Raw genomic sequence first — 21,988 nt, 5'->3', positions numbered from 1 at the left:
GATTTATAGACTTCTGGCAGAATCTTCCAGGATTGGCTCACTCCAAGGCGTTTATCCACCCTTCGAAGCTTGATACCAAAGAGTTCTTGGACTACTGTAGGGATGAACTACGATGTCTAATAGGCCTTCTTACAGGTCACTGTCACTTGAATCATCATATGCAGAGACTTGGACTGTCGGAAGACAGTGTGTTTCGCCTCTGTTTGAAAAATTATGAAACAGCAGAGCATACACTTTGTGCCTGCCCCGTTGGGGAGCGAATCAGGTCCTTAGAGCTGATCCGTACCCTTACCATCTGACCTGAATGATCACTCACCATACAAACTAATCGGCTTCATTAAGAAGCTGGGGTTATTTGGCCGAGTGTGAATAGGTGTGAGCCACACTAAACCCCTGCGGGTTGGGGTGAAAGGTCGAATAGACCCACTCACTTCCGACCTAACCTAACCTAACCTTTCATGGCATTGAATTGATCACGGTAACTTTCACCCAAATTCGGAATCACCTCTAGATACTCCTGCTGCCGGTGCCATTCAATTTAATAGACCAAATGAGTTGAGTGTAGCTCAATATGCCTTGGAGAACAGACACAGAATGAGTGAACAATATTTGAAAATGTTGAAACCGCTTTTTAGACTCTTATGAAAGTTGAGAAATCGAAAGATGTGGAATGGGGAATCTATGAATAGATATAAAGGTCCCATTCCAAACAGTTCGAAATTAAAAATAGAAAACAAATGAATATTGGGTGTTCAACAGGTAGTCACTAATGAAATATAAATTAGGAACTAAGATATCATTACAAACTAACAAAATACTAGGGATTCATTAAATGAACTTCATTTGATGACATTCATCACCTGAGGCATTGAATGATATTTAACCTAACATAGATGAAAAATGCAGTTGGTTGGTGGTTCAGAGACAGTGGTTTATTCTGGTGAGGCAAAAGTGTTTTCTTCAGATTCAAATAAAGAACGGATAACTGGACTTTAGCCTAAGCGAGTAGCCTCATCAAATGCAAGATGAGCTCTTGCCAATATCATATCAGCTGTTTTTCGATTATGATTCCAGACTATTCGATACTGATGCTAGTAATGCAGCCTAATCTATCCTTTCGGTCATCGGTTTACTAAATGTGGTCCGCGGTCCACATTATCTCTGATTCAAGAGCTGAGTGAATCGGTTATCAGGGTCTCTGAGTTACATAAACTGGGAATTATATTTGTTTTGTTTTATTGGTATGCTTGCAGTTTCTCCTATCTCGGTGTAACAGAGTTGGTCTACAGTGACGAGGGTTGAACAGGCTAACAGTATTTCTAGAAACTTCTGTAGATGTCATCCAAATGAGAGCTTTCTGACCTGCAAGGCAAGAGCTAGTCGTTCAAACTGTGTACATGTAATGCTTCTCGATCAAGAAACGATTAAGGTAAATAATTGAGACTAAGAAAATCAAATTATTCCACCCTGAGATGGCGATCTAGTTACCAACCTTTATTCCGGGATAATGCAATGCCGTTTATTCATCACTAACCAGGATACACATTACTACGATCTCTATCATTTTCAGAACATTTTAACGAAAATAACTATCTAACTATATGAACGTGAGCCCTTTCAACTATGGAATAAAAAATAGAATGGATTTCTTCCATGGTATTATGAATAAATATAGACATTTTATCTAATGGATTTGTCATCCACGGGAAAGACGGAACACTAGAACCTCAGCTAAACATATAATAATACTTTATTCACGAATAAAAAAATGAATAAATAGTACACACAATTGCAAAGTAATTGAATAAAGTAAGGCAAACGATAAGTGATGCATCACTTGTTTCGTTAATAAATAGAGAATAACAAACGATTTTTTTCTGGAAAATAACAGGTATGTAAAATAATATAATAAAATAAAGTAGTAATAGTATATACATAACAATAATGGTATAAAACGATATATCCGTTTGTCACAATTAATTTAAAATTGACATGTAAACAATATAAAATATAAAATTGATGAATAAGTGACATAAAACAAAAGACAACAGAGATTAAGTCTATATAGATACTAAGATATACATTTCAGTATTTTTTTTTTTTTTTTTTTTTTCTTTCCTATGTAACATAAATTGTACTTTCATGAGACATACAATATGAATCGTGACATGATTTCAAATTAAGTGTGGTTTATTAGTAGCTTTTTGTGGATTTCAATGTTTTTCTATTAATGAATTGATTTTACATCGATCGTTTTCCAGTATGAATTCTTTAAGTTTCTTTTTAAACTTCCATTTGCTAGGAATATTTATAATTGTTTCAGGTAGGCTGTTATAACATTTGATGGAAATGTATGAATATGCTCTTTGGCACAGTGATTTCGTTACAAGCGGGAGAGGGTGACTATTTTTATTACGGGTATTATAATTATGCTCAGGCAGTTCTACTCGATATTTATCATTGAAATGATACTTGAGATTCACACGAAAGTAGAATAGTTGGCGGATGTCCATTACTTGACAATCTTTGAATAATTGATTGGAGGAGTACCTGCCATTATTAGATGTAATCAATTTCAATATTCTTTTTTGAAGGATCTCTAACGGATTGATGTGGATCCGAAGTGCGCCACCCCATACTAACATGCCATATCGCACATGACTCTCTACAAGGCCATAATACAGGATTTTCAATTGCGTATATGGCAGGCATTTTTTGAGGATTTTAAATTTATATATGATGCACTGTAATTTTTTAACCACATAATTGATGTGGAGGTTCCATCTAAGATGTCCGTCAATAATCAACCCCAAGTATTTCATTTTATCAACAGATTGAATAGTCAGCATACCGTCACTAGTTTCTATTTCTAATTGTTGAAAAGTTGGCATGCCCGACTTTGTAGCACTAAAAGGTAGATAGTGGGTTTTCCCAAAATTCATGGTTAGTAGAAGGTGGTCGAAATGCTTTTTTATGAAAGCGAAATCTTTCTGTACTTTGAGTTTCAATTCTGCCCATGTTTCGCCCCTGTAGAAAATTGCTGTGTCGTCCGCATAACCTGTAAATTCCCCTTCGCATTTAAGTGAGAATATGCTATTGATGTATAGATTAAACAAAATAGGACCCAGGACTGTGCCCTGAGGAACACCATATTCAATCTCTTTTTGATTGCTCAGCACGTTAGCCACTCTAACGACCTGTGTTCTCTTGCTGAGATAGCTCTTGAATATTTTCAAACAGTTTCCTCTTATACCTAGATCCTCCAAAGTTTGTAGAAGTCGCGGATGACTGACTGTATCGAATGCTTTGGTTAAGTCGATAAACAAGCATATGCATGGTTTTCCTTCATCTAAGGCTTTATAAATTTTATTAGTCAGACTTAGAATGGCATCTTCGGTAGATGTGTTTTCTTTAAATCCAAATTGATTTGGAGAAAGGAGTTTGTATTTTTTTATGAAAGATGTTAACCTATTCTTAAGCAATTTTTCAAATATTTTTGATAAATGCGTGATAAGGGAAATTGGTCTGTAGTTATTTACCAAATTTTTATCGCCTTTTTTGAAAATAGGAACCACAATAGTGTTTTTGAATGCCTCAGGCCACACCCCCTTTTCAAGGCAATGATTTATAATATGTGTAAACGGCTGTGTGATTTGAGCTGTGATCGACTTGATCACTTCAGCTGAAACGTCATCGCTTCCCGTAGCTTTCTTGTATTTCAGTTCTTTTATTATTGCGTATATTTCCTCTTTATACGTAGGCATTAAGACTAGTGAGTTGGTTGAAATTGTTCTTGTTGGCGCATAGTTAGGGACCGCTTTTATTCGCTTTTATTTATATGAATAAAAAGTCGCCTTCTGTTTTTTCTCTGTATGATCACTGTAAGATTGATAGATAAAACCAGAGCCTTTAAAACACAGCATTTGTTATAGATCACCATACATGGCTGTTTTAGCCTGCCCAATAATATCCAACGCCAGTTTGCTTTGTTTTTGGGATTCATTCCTAATTATTGTCGCTTTATGGTTCTTCCCCGCTTGGGGCTTTGTTCACCAAACGGAACTGTTACTAGACGAAAGTTTCATACATGAAGTCAAGCTGCAAGTCCCAGGCACACTGCTTTTCAGGTCGGATCTTTCTTGCACTGACGAGAGGTAATACCTCGAAACTGGACTGTAGGTGATCTGCTTGATTGATTTCAGCGTGGTTCTGTTGCTGTCTGAACCAGAAACATCTGCAAAACCAAGCTGTGTGAAGTATCTTGTACTAAGGACTGTCGGAAATAATTCAATGCCCATCGTGGCAAAATTCGGAAAGTAATTATTTTCCGGCAGGCATTTAGCCAAACCTACTGTGTAGGTACATTGGGGGAAATTCATGTTTCGAGATTTCATTTCAAAATATTCATTTTTTTACACAGTTGTTGGACAGAATAAATTAACAATTTATTTTTCGGAAGAACGACAATGTACCATCTTGAAAAATAACAAGTCATATTATTTTCAGATTGCGATTTGCATAAATATTTTTGTTCCATCTGACATATTTAGTAGCGTGACGGTTAGAACCCTCTGTTTCGAGTGCAAACGAAATACTCAGCAGAGCGAAATACACGATTTCGTCGTCTCATAGTTTAGATCATAAACTAAGATTTCATGAACATGTAACCTACATACTTATAATTGCTTATTCATCATTGAAACTCATGTATCCCCATAGACAATATTTGGATGTAGATGTCGAAACAATGCTATGTGATTCTTTAGTTTTATCTCATTTCAACCACTGTGACGCTGTTTATCATTCATGTTTAGACAAGAACTACATGTGTCGCATACAAAAGTTCAAAACTCTCGCATCATGTTAATATTTGATATCAGAAGAAGGTCCAGAATTCAACACAAATTAGAAGTGGTTGAATATGTTTAATTGTAGACGTTTTCATGCAACATGCATATTCTTTAAAATAATGAAATATATGAATCCTCCTTATTTACATGAACATTTGTCTTATAGAGCAGATGTCCATAACCTGAATTTACGTAAAAAGATAGTGTTAAACATTCCTGTGTATAAAAAGGAAATATTTGAACGATCTTTTTTCTATAATGTCTCCTATACAATTAATCATCTCTATGTCAGAAACTGTTTTAAAAAAATATGTTTAAACAGCATCAGTTCAGCAATCAGAATAACTAGATCCACGGCGGGGATCCTGAAAAAGGTTTTAGCTATTCACATATCTCTGTATCTATATATCACCCTCCCTTTTTTTCCTCTCTTCTTTTCTTTTCTTCAAGCCCTAATAGAATATTCTATTTTCATACATTTTCGGCATTGCTGGAAGAGTAGATGTGAATGCAAATTCGCGATCTGAACCAAAAGCCATTTGCACATCAAATATGGAGTGTTTTTTTTTGTTGTTATCTTGTTATTTTGATGGGCAATGAATTTAGGAACACGCTGCAAAAATAACTGCATAATACCAACCATTTATCACGTACTATTGCATACCTATCACGAAAAAATACAAAATTTCTCAAGTTAGAACCTTTATTTGATATCAGTCAAACAATAAAAAAATCACCTAGATTGATTCAGAAATGCTCTTGAAATAAGCTTTCGCTGTCACTTTCAAAGGGAATCAAGGTTCCAGATTCTTCTTCAACATCGTATCTGCCTACGAGATTCCAAGAATCTGGTAAGTTATCCACGGCTACAGTACCAGAATCATCTTTAGGAATGATGAATTTGGGCAACATTTGGTCAAGATGCTGATCAGTAGAAGACGTGGATGGAATGCTTGATATCTGACAAACTATTGGATCGCCATCTACCGTTAGTTTGTTGATGGTTTCGTTGGGTTCCACTTGCCTGCACAAAAAATATTTTAGTAATAAATAGGGAATGGTCAACGTAGATATTTGTCACTATGATTGATCAAGACTGATCCTGTATTAACTGCTTTTTCAATAAAGCTTATTGTTAAATCATCAGAAAATAAAACTTTTAACGGGTAATGATCAACTGTATTGCCAAATATGCGCCAAACTAACTGACTATTATAAAACAAGTATAGCTCAGGTACCAGTCAATCTTATAATTATACTTGTATCTGATTTGGTTTTACTTTTCGACTTGGGCAAGACTTTGGTTTTGTTTAATATGAAGAAATGAGAACATAATTTTGTAGACTTCTTGAGTAAAACTGAGCAAGGCATAAACAGATTCTCTGGCTTTACCTCTTAGACATTTTTGAAGTCGCACAATATTATCGGCATTGGAAAATCCACAAATATTTGTTGTTTCTGATTAACAAATTGATCCACTCTCCAGCTTGTCCAGAAAATATTGGAAGTTCCTTGCTGAACGACTGTCTGGCCATGAATTTGTTCAGTTTCTGATCTTCCGTCATATCTTCGTGGGAGAAACTGTGTTGTTGCATTTCCTCCATGTTATCATTTGTTGATTTCACCCAATTTTTGATGAATGACCCTTTACTAGTCTGTGTTTTCGTTTCTTCTTCTTGATTTGAATAAAGGGATACACCACGGCTTTCGAGTTCAGTTTGTTTGAACATAGCTTTTTTCTCTATTAGACGTTTTTCAATTTCTGCTAGACGTCTTTCCTTTTCAAGTTCAATTTCCAACTGTCTGCGTCGAATGGATTCACTACTTGAAACTTTGCTACTTTCTGGAACTTGATTGATATTTCTGAAAGTATTTTTTTCTTTTTACTTTCAAATTCTGCCGGGGTTTCTAGTTTTTCCATATTTTGCAAATTAATGGTTTTAGATGTGTCATGGATTTGACAGCCGTTGTCAAAAATTTGTGGTACTTTTGCCTTTATCCTTTCACTTCTTCTTAAAGGTACTGAACGTGAAGCAGATATCTTCCACAGGGTTGTTCTTATTGAAAACTCGAAAGACCACTAATGTATCTGACTTGGTTTTACTTTTCGACTTGGGTTCTGTTTAATATGAAGAAATGAGAAGATAATTTTTTCGTACCGTCAACCACAACTTTTTATCTACAAATCTATCTCTGAATTGTCTTTTATACAGGGTTGAACAGGAACATTTACACAAACATATTATAAAATTAAATGAACAAGATTAACAATGAACAAACTTTTTAAATTAAACTTCCGCAGGAACAACACTTATGATATTCAAACATGACTCAACCTCTGACGAGAGTACTAAACTCTTACGAAGGTTCGAAATAGATGAACACTTCAATATAGCAGACCACTATTATAATCTTCATACAGTCATTGTTCACTGTGGTTTTGGTGTTGAATCTGATCATTATTAGGCATTGGTCAAATACAAAACTGACTGGTTTAAGTTTGACGATAGTCATGTCACTAAGTGTTCTGGCGATGTCTTGAATTTATTGAAGCCTCTGGAGACTCCCTACATTTTGTTGTATGGAAGAGAGGACATTGGCAGATCAAGATCTTCAGATGATGTGGTACTGCTGGTTTTTCCGGGTTTTCCTCATATAAAATGTGAAGAGTTCATCTTGAATCATCGGGTAATATTTGCTCCGACAACTGAAATTTTTCAAGATTGGAGTGAAAATAATAGAAGCCAGCCAGTTTCAATTTGTAACCTGGAAGTTTATCGAGTCATCGAAATCCTTTCACTGTATAGTATGCGGTCGTGTAAAAGCATAAACACCATGCCCGAGCAATGGCTTGGTAGTTGTAGTTGAACGAGATGACCAGAACTCTATCACCGACTTTGGCCACATATATTATGGTTCAATTGTTTTTCTAGAGCACATAATTCTCAGACCCAATGATCAGTCACCTCATACAGTGCGGAATGGTTATTTAATTGTGCCAGATTGACCTTCGGTACAGGGCGTGACCGGCACGCCCGTTCTAAGTTGAAACAAATTAAACAGATTAGAATTACTCACCTATGCCCAGCTACATCCTGTAGTTGAACGAGAGAGTCGTTCAGATGGGTGCTGTCATCTTGGACGTCGTAAATGCCCGCCACATAAGTCGCCGCCTCCGCACCGTCGCCGAATGTTTCCGAATGGTTCGTTATCAAATGGACCTTAAATTCTTTGGCGAAGTTGGTCTGGAATTGGCCTTCTTCTCCGTTGCAAAACTTGCATTCGTAAATGCTTTTTCCCGGATGTTTGTTCGTTGACAAGACGTGTTTCCTCAAATTCTCCTGAGAAATGGAAATTTTTGATAATGAGGATATTCGTAAACGGAAAGTTCTTCGACGTAGCCTTCAATTTTATACACTGTGTGTCACATCGAAGTTCTATATGAAGTTTGAGATGAACGAGTGAAAAAAACGTTCCATATGAAAGTTTCAGGTATCAATACGTTGTTTTTTCTGAATCATTCTTCAATGTACAGGGTACCGCGTAGAAGCGTGACGCATCATTACCTATCTTTGAATAAAAAGTCGTATACAGGGTGTAACTGAATAAGTGTAAAATATTTAAGGAGGTGATTCCTTATCGAAAAAAAGATAGGATCTTTCATAAGAAATTTCATTGGAGCATCCCTTGTTAAGATACAGCCCCTTAAAGGGGGCACATAAAATTTGTATAACAATTTTTTTCACAAGCACTAAAAAAGTTACAATATTGAAATTAACCTGACGTTTTGTACTGCCAAAAAACACTTGACCAGAAATTTATTTGGTTTACCCCAGGGTTGTAAGGGGTGGAAAACGCAACCCCTAAAATTTATTTCCAATGTAACTTTTTGTCTTATTATTTGTTTACCATTTAAAAATGTATTTCCGATAGCTTGTTTTATTCTAAACAAAAAATGTCTTTTGGGTATTTTGCCCAAAATAAACCAGTTCGCAAAAAAAATTATTTTACGAACAACTACAGAGATACATCGTCATAAATGCGAAAATACGAAACTAATCTATCTAGTAGCTCGCTATTAGCGATAGTGACAATTAAATTGACATGACGCTGTCAGTTTGTGAATTTTCGAAATTGAATTAATACTAATTTTGTGTTGTTGGTCTGTTCTTAATTTGTTACTTTAATAATTCACTTGTTATTAAAATAGCATACACAAATGAGGAAATGGCTGATATGCATTACGTTTACGGTCTGTCGCAGGGGAATGGGTTAGAAGCTTCTAGAAGATTTGCTGAAATGTATCCTCAACGGCAGCATCCTTCACATAGAATATTTGCTCGACTTCATCAACGATTACAAGAATATGGTTCATTCGACAAAAGAACGCAGGATTGTGGTCGCTATCGAGAAGTACGAACACCACAGTTTGAGGAAGCAGTACTTAATTTGATTGAAGAACAACCTACTACCAGTACTAGAAAATTCTTTCCAGCTAAATGTTGATCATATGATTGTATTTCGAATTTTAAAGGAACAACTCTTATACCCTTACCATCTACAACGAGTACAGTCACTCTTACCGCGAGACTTTCCGAACCGTTTTGAATTTTGCAATTGGATGCTGGAAATGATCAGAAGAAATTGTGACTTTCTGAAGACGATAGAATTCACAGACGAATGTAGTTTTTCTCGGGACAAGATTGTTAATTTTCATAATAACCATATATGGGCTCATGAAAACCCTCACACTATTGTCGTAACTAACCATCAAGAACAGTTTTCTCTTAACGTGTGGCTCGGAGTTATTGGGGATGATTTAATTGGGCCTCATTTTCTACCTCCTTGATTAAATGGTGAGGCATACGTTCAATTTTTAAGAGAAGTGCATCCAGTACTGCTGGAGAAAGTTCCTTTGTGTGAAAAAAATTGTTATACAAATTTTATGTACCCCCTTTAAGGGGCTGTATCTTAACAAGGGATGCTCCAATGAAGTTTCTTTATATGAAATATCCTATCTTTTTTTCGATGAGGAATCACCTCCCTAAATGTTTTACACTTATTCATTTACACCCTGTATTGCTTTTCAGATTCTGACAAAAAGTACTTTTACAAAATAAATAATTAAATGTCTTTATATCGAGAGTTTCAGAAGTTATCCCAAAATTAGCGTCAAAAAGCTGAACTTTTTTCAACCGTCCCCAGTTTCAACCAAAACTCAATCAAAGATAGTTTGACCATTTTTTAAATACTGAGTGATCCAGAGCTCAAAAAATATTTGTTCTTGATTTTTTCAACACTACATTTGATTTCCCAGTGAATATCTACGTAGCGGTTGAAAGTTATACCACCATATAGACCAGAGTCGATAAATTTTGAAACCAAAAAAAATAACAGTGGAATGAAACCCATTAAAAAAGAAGGAGAATATGATAAAAATGAAAGGAAAAATAAATTACGGGCGATCTGAATTCGGGATGTGGGAGGGGGTGAGTTTTTGAGGGTTAAAAATGTAAACAGTTTATCTCGATTTCCGGCAAAACTACAAGTCCTATGGAAAAAAGTTGAAGAGCAGAGTTGTTAGTAATCAAAAGATCTGCAACTTTTGTATTTACAATTTTTTCACATAATCTCTAAATTTATGTGAGAAATTCAAATAACCAAGTGTTTGGTTTTTTATTTTTATCTTTTTCAAAATTTTTTTTCTTCACAATTTTGTGAAAACTATACAAGAATATGCAATATACAAGCAACACTTTAATGTGAGATTTTTACTAAACAGTTTTATAAAAACGTAACCCGCCTGAAGGAGCCATTGCAGGGTGAAACACGTGTTGCATTATTGTAAAACTATTCAGTGAAATTCTCATAATGAACTGTTTTTTGAACACGTTATGGATATACCATATAAACACAAAACAAATTTCGGAGATAGTTTTATTGAAAATTTCTTTCCTCAGAAGAAGATTTTGAATGATTCAGATTTTTTCATTGTTGAATTGACCTGATTTCTTTCCTCATTTTTTCAAAGATATCGTTATGTTATTTCATAGATTTTACCTTGAAATTCCATAGGAAACTAACTAACCTGAGCGGAAAATTATTCGGTACTTTTGATCTCCAATTAATCTAATTGACTATGTAAACCCTTTTGTAGATCATTCACATGTTATAGTACATAGACATATTTTAAAAAAATTATTTTTGCCTCAACTTTCGAAACGCTGGGTATTTACCTATACACCCTCGTATTTTCAAAACTAGATTTTTCAAAAGAAATTGCAATAGAATGAAATGTAGAGTATTCCACTTTAAAAAATAAAATGAAGCTGAATTCGAATTTTGATCCCCCGTAAATCTGTAAAAAAATTATTATCATTATTATCTCGTGCTAGGAATCGCACGTTAAATGATAAAATCTCATTGAACCTTAGTTCTCACAAGTTTCGTCTTCTGAGGGTTGTCGTTCGTAGTGGTGTGACATTTGGTTAACGGAAAACATATTTCTAACAGATTCATTCAAGTCTTGAATCGAGTAATTTTCGTATGTAGGAAGGGGTTTCAGAAATGTTTGAACTCTGGAGGTTATGTAGAAAAGATTTGTGAAACTTATTCACAACAACTCATAATATCGCAGATAGATTTAATGATGCCTTATAAATGTATAAGTTGATGGGTGTTAAAATTTTGTGGTTTGTGAAGATATCTCTACACAGTCTCTCAGACTCGGATCAAACACTGATCCAATTGCTCATTTCTGTATCAAGAATAATGTGGTTGATTTTACAAAAGGTCCGCAGAAATGTATACCAAAGACTGTTATAGAGTATGAGAGCAAGCGTCCTAAAATATTTTGGCAATTTTCTCATTCGTATATATTATTATGGTTCTGATCCTGTCATTTATAGGAAGGTGGACTGGTCAAGACACCTCCTTTATATCGGCAGGTGTAAGCCAAGACTCGCTGAACACACACTCTCTTATTGACGACACTCGAATAAGACACTCGAATAAGACATGTCTGACAGTTTTATCTTTCTATTCACACATCCTGCATAGAGGTGTGCCCACTAGCCTCATGATATGGAGGTGTTTCTTTAGCTGACCAGTTAGAAATCCTACCGTTGAGCTTAAGTTTTTCCTGGTTATCGTCAGATATTTCTTTGGCACCAGCTTTCCAGGGTCGCCCAGGGTGATCCTGGCAAGACGGTATTCTTTGATTCCATCTCATCTCTTTAGTGACTTGACTAATTCCGCAATTGTCGAAGTCATCAGGCCGTAGGTGCCACTGGACCAGCCGCATCCCTGGCTGAAGAGTCGGCAATGCGATTACCTTTACTCCTCACTTTTACCTCAGGATAATGTTATTATCTATCGAGGCTTCGTCTAAATCTTGGTGGCACTCTAGTACTAGCCCTGAGGTAACACGTTGTTTGTTCAAGGCTAACAGAGTCTGTTTACTATCAGTTAAGATTGTTATGTTTTTGCCAGAAATTCCTTTCCTGGTTATTTCTTTTGTGGCGATTGAACCAGCCAGTTCTGTTTGAACCACGCCAGTATTTTTTCCCATTCCCCACTTAATCCCAAGGAGTGATCTGGATCTGGAGTAAACTCCATATCCTGAGCCTTCTATTATCTGACATTTCTAATTGTATATTAATTAAGATGACTTACCAAATTATTGCATTTGTAGTGGCAATGAGGACAGCTGAACGGTTTTGCCCCAGTGTGTATTCGAGCATGTCTTCTCAAATGTATGTAATCTCTGGCGGAAAAAGAACATTGAGGACAATGATATTTCTTCGTATCGCTGTGGACGGTCATATGTCTGCAAGAACCAGTGAACATTCAAAAGTTGGCACACCATCCATCAAATAATTATAAATAAAAAAATGTGAAGGAGTCAGAGTTTTTCATTACAAATGTATTCTACGAATTCAATGACTTCTCGAATTTATCCTTTTGTTAACACTACTACTGGAGAAGCATCCTACCAGTCATAAATCATCATATTTATCTGTTCAGCAGATTCGGTAATGAAAAATTAATGGATATTCTTAAAACAACGGAGTTCAAATATTGAAAAATGAAGGACCCCAAATGCGAATACTGATATCCCATTTATTTGAAAGTGGTTGACAATGTTTCTTGGTGAATTTTATTAGTTCGGACTTCATTGTCTAATATGATTTGAAGTCAAAATAAGCAAAAAATTATAATAGAGGAGGAAATCCACAACAAATGGCCATTCTTAGACGCATTGGTGAAATGGACCAAGTGGGAAATATCTGTTTACCGAAAACCCACTCACACGGGAGAGTATTTGAATCACCACCATCAATATACTAAAACAGGAATCACCAAGACTCTAGTGGATCATGCTTTCGGGTTCTATAATACTCAGGAAGGTCTCGACAAGGAATTAGGCATCTTCAAAAAAGGTCGTCAACGGAATGGTTACCCCAAAGTGATGATGGAATCGATTTTGGGTAAAAAAAAGCAAGAGCTTTTTTTTACCCAAAATCGCCGTTACAACCAGGAAAGGAAGCCGTTACAACCAGTGCTTGTCCTTTCCTACGTCAGAGGTTTGTCGGAAAATATGAAAAATTGGGTCCAAGTACAACATCAGAACTTGCTTCAGATCCGGAAACACCATCCGTAGCAGCCTCACGAAAACCAGGCCACCAAACGCGGACTACGATTCCAAGAATTGCATTCACTGGTTCAAGAGGAAGTTCAAAGAGGCTGCAGATGTTTATTGTCCAACGACACCTATAAATAGTCATCTCTCGGAGGAATAGTCCAGTCACGAAACGTCGTGAAGTAACTTAGTTCGAAATCTTCATTATTTCATTTATAATTGGTCAATTTTAATTTTTTTCAAATTGTTCTTCAAGATATTTCAAATCAAACTATTTTATATTGGACACCGGAAGTCCGAAGTTTTAAAATTCACTAATATCCCAATTTTGATACAGTTCTTCTAAATATTCTATAAAATTTTCAATTTACATTTCATTCTCTATGCGATTCAAATGTTTTCTTTCCTCAGCTATGTATTACAAAAGTACTTAAATTAACTCTTATAATTCCTTTTTTACTCTTTTATTATCATGACTCTTAGTTATTGGAAGTGATGTAAGCTTTGACATATAACAGAGTCAATCTAAATAAAAAAACTATTCTCCATTCGAGATTCAAACTCGAAATCTTTACCTATTCAACTGCTGTTTTGATTTTCCCTTGTAGTCACATAATTCGCAACAGAACGATCTGACATCGGAATGAGTTTTGAGGTGTTCATTAATTTCACTCATCTTCCTAGCCGTATAAATACATCCCACCATCGGACATCTGCACAGTTTTCCAGTGTGAATTTGCATGTGTTGTTGGAGAATGAACCTGCAACAAAAAGATAATGATAATCTGTCAAGAAGCGGAAAGATTAAGATTTCAGTTAGTCAGAATTTGTGAAATTGTATTACAGAAAGCTACAGGAAACTAGCCTTCTACCGCCTCATAATCAATAAATGGGTTAAGTTATTATGCGAGTTATATTAACTTCCCAATTTTGTTATGGTGAAATACGAGTCGGGCTATTAACAAAGCCGGTACAGTCAGGTAATTTTCATGTTTAGCAATAGATTTTGTGTCAGAAAAACTGTAGATTGATGCAAACAATAATAGCAAATATATTTCATAGATATATTCTACTGAGATAGCAATTATTATAGAAAGTTAACTGTCTTCAGTAGATTTCAATGCTCAAACAGTAGTTTGAGAACCAAAACTGGAGATTTACTGCAAAAATAACAACAACACTGCATACGGCGCTCCTTTCGTGAGGTTTCTTCTTCATTTGCAGTGGAATGATTCGTAATATCGTGCAGTCTAATTGCATTACATGAAGACCATCTCACTCGCAGCATTGTAAATAACACTGTGATTGATTACTTCTGACTTTGCTTTTATTATGATACAATAATTATCCATGCGCGCACAATCACAAATATAATAACCACAATTATCTTCGTGCGCACCGTGAAAATTGTCAAAACCTATGAAATAAATTTATTTGTTATTCCGGGCGGAGACAACTCCAATAAATTCAAAATCATGAAAATCGGCCTCTTTTACTTTAGAATATAAAAAAATAAAAATGGCTTTCAAATGTTGCCTCTTCATTTGTAGTCTAATCAACAAGTTCAAAAACATGAAAAATAGAGATAAAGGTTCTAAAAATTTGAACGATAGCTCATTCGATTCGGAATCGGATTTTGGTGCAGGTAAAAAATTGCTTGTTATTAACAAAATAAGATTAAAAAAAATGGTATGAGAAATATTAATATTTAAGCAATTTTGAAAAAAGCTTGTTAAAGAGGAGGAAATTTCCGATAAAAGATTCCCGACTCCCGAAACTGTATCTCCATTATTTATAATTTCAATTTGACGTTGAAAATAGGGTTCCACGCGGCTGTTACGGCATGCGCGCGCTGCCGCTAAAGAGAGTTTATCAAATTTTAAAAATTTGAAAAAAATCTAGTATCTTCTTAACACTTGAATGAATCGAGTCCCGTAGAACAAAAAGTTTTATCACCATTTTTCAAACATTATTCAATTGTTAACTAACAATTTTTTCCCAATCTCCGTTGGCATAAATAATGGGATAAAGGGTATAAATAATTGGCTTAAAAATTTTAAATTTCGTGGGGCCCTTTTGATATATATACTTCATACGATCCTGCGATAAAAGTTCATAAAAATGTGTCAATTTGTTAATTATGATTTTTTATAACTATTGCAAAATGAAATATCTAAAAATTATTGATACATTTTTTTTTCAATTGATATTTAGCTATGTTTGTTTTCACATTGAACAATGGTAGTTATTAACATAGGATATGAATTTTTCACGTAATTTGTTTATTAAATTGTTTTAAGCAAATTGAGAAATTTTTTTGAAATTTTTTTTTTTGCTATTTTGTTGTCTAGAGATAATTATGATTTAAAAATTTTTTTTTCCTAATTTTAATTTTTAATTGTTTGAAATCGATTTTTTCATATTTCGATTGTTTAAATAATTAGTTAAGAAATAAATTTGCTTTTGAAAATCTTAATTTACACTTTTGAATAGTTTGACAAAAAAAAATTCATTTATTATTTAATGGTTTGTTAGTTTAACAATTTGTTATAAACACATATTGACCAACGTTGTATATTTTTTTTCTGAAGCAGAAAAAAATAAAATCAGCTATATATAAAAAAGTGCCATACATTTTTTTTTCTCATTATAATACTTTCTAATATCATACGATAGGATATATATATATATATAGCTGTTTTTATAATTTTTTTCTGCTTCAGAAAAAAATATAACGTTGGTTAATATGTGTGATAGGTGTCAGTCCATTAACCTACAGTGTAGGGAGTTGAGACTGGCTTGAACGAATTGTTCCTTTATATGATTTGAGAGACAAAGATACAAATCTCTATACAAAGTCAAAGAAGTCAACTGCCAAGTACTCGTCCAGAGAGGAGAGGCTTAGTTGAAGTAAAATGCTTGATTTTACCGAAAGATGACGTTTAACATAAATTTTAATAGAGCTTATGGAAGGATCTTTTTCGACTTTGTATCAGGAGACTCGAAAAAATCTAATTTGATGTTAATAAATGATGTTAATAACGTTAAGGATTTCAAAGAGTGAGAATAATTCTATGCACGAATATCTGTCATGCTTGAATGTCATAGTTTTCAGTGATCCCATCTGCATAACAAGAACATCGTTGGTCAAAATATTCAGTAAATGCTATGACATTGTCCAAAACAAGCCAGATGTTCCAGTTTTAACGTTTTTTTGCTATGATGAGTCCTATTTAAGAATGATAAGCAGTTATTTAGAGTCCCGACATCTCTTAATGAACAACAATGGCTCTGAATTTTATTATTTTTATCAATTATTAATACTGATTTTTATTCATTATAATATGGTACTTACTATCTATTCTGATTTGAGAAATGAGATTCGAAAAAGAAGAAACGAAGTAGGAGAGAAATTTTGAATCATATTATATTCTAAGTAGAAGACAGACGACAGTGAATAAAGCACGATAAATGTTACCTGACACCAAGTCGAAAAATCCTGGTGAGATATGCAAAAAATCCAAACCTTGTCTTCCTGCGATTATAACTAGATTAATTATGGAAGAAGGAATGCATTCTTCACATGGAATATTTTCTCGTATTATGACAGTTACAAGCATCAATTAATTATACCAATTAGTGTGACAGCGTGTCGCATCCACTAAAAAAATTGATTCAAGTTATTCCCGAGTCTTAGCTTATCCCATCGGAGTTCATTAAAGGGAATTGCTGATAAAATGCTGTTTTTATTTATACAATAATTTGTTATTGAAGACATGAGATATGCCAGTGGTCGAGTGACAAAGGACTTGGTTAGCTCACCATTGACCAAGAGCAAATGGCCAGTGGCGGCGCATTTATAGCTGTTTCAAAATTGATCAGAATGAACGATTCCAACAAAGTCAGCTTGGCTAGCGGAACGTGCGTCGATGAACAGAATTTTTGTTTTGGTGTGGTTTTAAAAGATTTATTTCAGGTCAGGGGTTCCAGTTATACGTATCAAAGTGAAGTAAATGCTATATTTGTGATATTTCTGGAAATGAAAAATTATTTTACATGCTATAGATTACAAACATTTCGCTTCTTATGATGCCAGAACATTCCAGGACCAATTGTGTTGTAATATAAGCCGGTGAGCAGTAAAAACCATGAAATTTGAGATTACAGTGATTCAATTCGTATTGTGTGTTTTAATGTATAATCTGGGTTGAGTAAAATAATACCTTTATGATTTCATTGCTAATAAGGTTTCGTAAACATTCGTAATCGATGTTAATATAATTTCAAGCAGCTTATAAAATGGTAGACCAGAATAAATGTTTGTTCATGAATGTGAACTTTTGAGTGGTTATGAATACAAAATTATTAGACCTAAAGTAGGTCCAAACTCTGGACATCATCAGAAATAGCAAAGGATCTTTGCCGAAACGTCGTGAAAATGATCGTTGTGATCGTTGAATATGCATGATTCCTGTTGAAATGAGCGACAATGAAAATATTTCAGCACTGAGTATTACAATGAAAGGAATTACGTGATTCAAATCACAATATTCAAAACACTTGTGTGTGCAATATATTAGAAACTGCGGGAGCAGATGTCTGTCAACTCCAGCAAAACTGTGGTAATCCCCTTTGCCCTTTGAGGAGAAAATTGGACGATCTAACGCCACTTTCCCTCAATGGTGAGGTCATTCCATTTGGAATGGAGGTGAAATATCTTGGCATTATTCTTGATGAAAAAAACTCACCTGTCTGTTTAAAAAAATCTGTCTGTTTTTCTGTCAATCAGCTGTGGCACTTCTACGAACGACAACCCTCAGAAGTCGAAACTTGTACGAGCTAAGGATTGAGGTCTTACCTTTTATCTTGTGATTCTTAACACGGGTTGGACGATAGCAAGTGAAAATCGATAGTTCAGACTAGGGCTTGAACCACCGACTAACACGGCAGTCAATTCGAGTGAGTGAACAAAGCACCCACGTCGAAACGCCTGGCTACCGACCTGGAACGCTCACTTGGAAGTTTTACACAAAGCCAAACTGTCCCTATGGACATGTCGACGGATTTGTGTTAAATTTTGGGGTTTAGGTCCCAATCAAATCCATTGGATTTATGTGATGATTGTCAGACCGATGATCACTTATTGTGCAATTGCCTGGTGGCCGAAGGCTTTACAGAAAACGGCCTAGACGAAGCTCTCTGGCTAACAAGAGACAAGCTTGTCTGGTCATCAATAGTGCCATCAGTACCACACCATCAGCGGCCATGGAGATCTTTCTAGATCTATCTCCTCTCTATATTCTTCTGGAAAGAGAGGCCAGATGGACTGCATATAGATTGCCATATTGCCAATTGCACAAATCAATTTAATGCAGAGTGCAACAGACTGTTGGTTGACACTGGAAGTCAGAGCATTCTGGAAATTATCTCTGACTTCATGCCTCCAACTGTCAACTACGAACTACCTTATAAAGTACTGTTTCCGAGTAGAGAGGACTGGATCCTCCGGGAGAAGGAAGAGCTGATAATTGTTGGTTCACAGATGGATAAAAAACACCTTCCGGTTCTGGTGCAGGTGTTTTCAGTCGCAGATCCAGGGCAGAGATATTAACCAGCCTAGAAACGTATGCGACTGTATTTCAAAAGCAAAAATGTACGCTATTGAATTGTGTGCGGAGAGATTGGAAAAATCCAACCTCATGCACAAGTCAATAAAAATATTATCGGACAGTAAAGCGGCGTTTGAAGCTCTTGGATCCTTCCGAGCAACGTCTGAAGTGGTAGCAAATTGCTAAAAACGAATATCCTCGGAAGGAAGACGTGACGGATTGTCTCTGATCTGGATTCCTGGCCATGCTGGCCTGGATTGGCTCACTCCTAGGCGTTTACTGACCATTCGAAGCATGATACCAAATAGTTGTTGGACTACAGTAGGGATGAACTACGATGTCTAACAGGCATTCTCACAGGTCACTGTCATTTGAATCATCACATGCAGAGTTCCGGATTGTCGGAAGACAGTGTGTGTCGCCTCTGTTTGGAAAATGATGAAACAGAAAAGCACATACTTTGTGCCTGCCCCGCTGGGGACCGAATCAGGTTTTTAGAGTTCGGTAGAGCCGTACTCTTATCATCTGACCTGACAGACCACTCACAATACAAACTAATCGGCTTCGTTAAGAAGCTGGTCGAATGTGAATAGGTGTGAGCCACAATAAACCCCAGCGTGTTGCGGGGTCGAGGGTCGAATAGACCCACTGACTTTAGACCTAACCCAACCTAACCTATTACAAACTTACCCCGAAAGATATTTTTTACTATCGATATGTGACATATTTTACCGATCTATGATAATTTTTACCGACTGATAAGTTGTGGAATTGTATTGTAAAGATTCTAAATATGGTACTTTCGTCTTGATTATGACAACCTCACGCTTTATTATAATTTTTTCAAAAATTTTAGTTTATCTTGGGCCCGTTGTTATTTCTGGTATATGCGAATGATTTAATTAACTCTCTCCATAAATAGTTGAATATTCATGCCGATAACACTCATCTACTTATGAGAGCAAATGACATAAAAATGAATCATTGAATATTGAACACTTCACAAAAGATTTACAAGAAAGTAATGGAGTAGTCTGAAAATAATCTTCAGACTGCGAATGAAACATAAATATTTTTCATAAAATTCTCAATGAGCAAAAAGTGTCCAAACTCGAAAGATAATAATGAGTTCTATTCTTGGGAGAAAATGAAAATGTTTGGGATAATAATAATACTTGAGATGCCCTGTTTGGAAACTTTGGTGTAGTGAGGAATATAACTGAAGTTCAATCCTAACACCAAACCATTATTTTCAATACCTCGACGCATGTTTCAAGTGATCATCTTCAAGAGGAAGATTAACAATAGATCACAAACAGCCCTGGATCATCATGTCGATATGTTCTGCAACAAACTGAGAAAAAATTGTTAGGTACTTGAATTTCTGTCACATCATTGTCATCAAAATGTTCTAAGTGATAACATCAACAACCATTTGCGATACGGCATTCTTGACTGGGGCACAAAAGTCCAACCATTTCAACTGTGATAGGTCTATATCTGTATGAACTGTGTCGTTATGTTTACAACATAAATAATGATTAGTACAAAACTAGACTCGAAAATCTACCTGTACCAACTGCTCATCGTATTATCCTCTATCAAAGGAGCCATTTTTATACGAGATATAAAATATTTAACGACTTTCTCAGGAATGCATTGAGTATTAACAATTTCAAATTTAGACTAAAAACACCACTTGCTGAACAGTATTGTTATACAATTACTATTTTCAGTATTTTCATAGTGATTTTTTATATGACGACGTTCAGTAAATGAATGAGTATTCTAACAGAATGAACAAATACGAGTATCATTCGTAGTATGATAATGTAGCACTGTATGTTTGAAAATTAGTCGTAGTTGTGATTCATACCCACCTTTCTGGGGCCTCATTACAGCTCCATTATTTATTTATTTTTATGAATGTTGATATTTGACGTTCTTTTCAATGAATGAATGACCTCCAGGGGTGCCGCAAATGTATACAGTTGTGTATTCCTGAGAACAATGAGATGCATAAAAGAAGGGGTCTGAGGGTATCTCTCTGAAATACACCTCTTCTGATAGTAATTTTCACCAATACAGTGAGTCTTCCAGAACGGTTGTTCAAGGCATGTTACTACTAGGTCATGTACTGCAGGCCACACAGTGACCATGTGGAGTCCTGCATTATGCATAATATATCAATGTACAGCTTTTCCTTGCAGCCACCTCTCTTTGACCCTCTCTGCTCATATATCCGTTGGAGGGTATTCGTTTTCATTTTTAAATATGAGGACGTTCAACCCCGGAACTAAGCCGGAATCTGCAGCTCCCTATCCAGGCAATAACAAAAATTCTGACGCTGAGTATTCAACCTATCCGGGTAAAACATTTCATTTTACCAAAGGTTCAGCTGGTAGATCCCTGTTCAGGAAGCTCCTAAGCTGTCGGGAGGGGCCGTTTGCATCCTCCACACTGTGGAGTATGTGATCATTGGGCCCAAGAATCATGTGCCCCAAGCAGACGCAATTAGCTAAGAATGGAAGCTTTCTGCATTTTCCAAACAAGATTTCTGCATTAGTGCAAGAAGTCGGTATAATCTTGAGATTCGAGAGTGGAGAGGGCATCATTTCACCAAAGAACAAATATCTCAACAGAGTGGTCTGGGTAAAGTCCTTGGATTATTGATATTATTACAATAATAATTATTTTTCCAAAGGGTAAGCTGGTCGGGGCCTGTTCCCCAAGCTCTGAAACACTCGGAAGGGCGTGCCAGTATTATCAACAATTGTCCAATCCCCACACCGATGGGTAAGTGATCATTGGGTCCAAGAATCAGGTGCTCTAAGCAGACGCAGGAAGCCAAGAATGACAGCCTTCTGCATTTGTCCGGTCAGTATTTC

At 35.6% G+C, this 21,988-nt stretch overlaps 1 protein-coding gene across 3 annotated transcripts in view; it reads right to left on the bottom strand.

Moving 5' to 3' along the window:
• Window positions 1-5,535: 5,535 nt before the first annotated feature.
• The window catches only part of LOC111505656 (uncharacterized), a 168,992-nt gene continuing 152,539 nt past the window's right edge, over window positions 5,536-21,988 (bottom strand). For all 3 annotated transcript variants that reach the window (XM_074170895.1, XM_074170896.1, XM_074170897.1), the window contains 4 exons: window positions 14,067-14,252; window positions 12,525-12,678; window positions 7,929-8,191; window positions 5,536-5,874 (listed from right to left, as the gene is read on the bottom strand). In XM_074170895.1, coding sequence (XP_074026996.1) covers window positions 5,598-5,874; window positions 7,929-8,191; window positions 12,525-12,678; window positions 14,067-14,252 — 880 coding nt within the window. In that variant the 3' untranslated portion in view covers window positions 5,536-5,597. The remainder of the gene's footprint in view (window positions 5,875-7,928; window positions 8,192-12,524; window positions 12,679-14,066; window positions 14,253-21,988) is intronic.

This window comes from Leptinotarsa decemlineata, unplaced genomic scaffold, assembly GCF_025532065.1.
Source record: "Leptinotarsa decemlineata unplaced genomic scaffold, Ldec_3_MD MMD2_tig00000008_RagTag_RagTag, whole genome shotgun sequence".
NCBI classification, from domain to species: Eukaryota; Metazoa; Arthropoda; class Insecta; order Coleoptera; family Chrysomelidae; genus Leptinotarsa; species Leptinotarsa decemlineata.
Note: the sequence above shows the minus strand (reverse complement) of the source record. Positions and strands in the feature narration are given on the sequence as shown.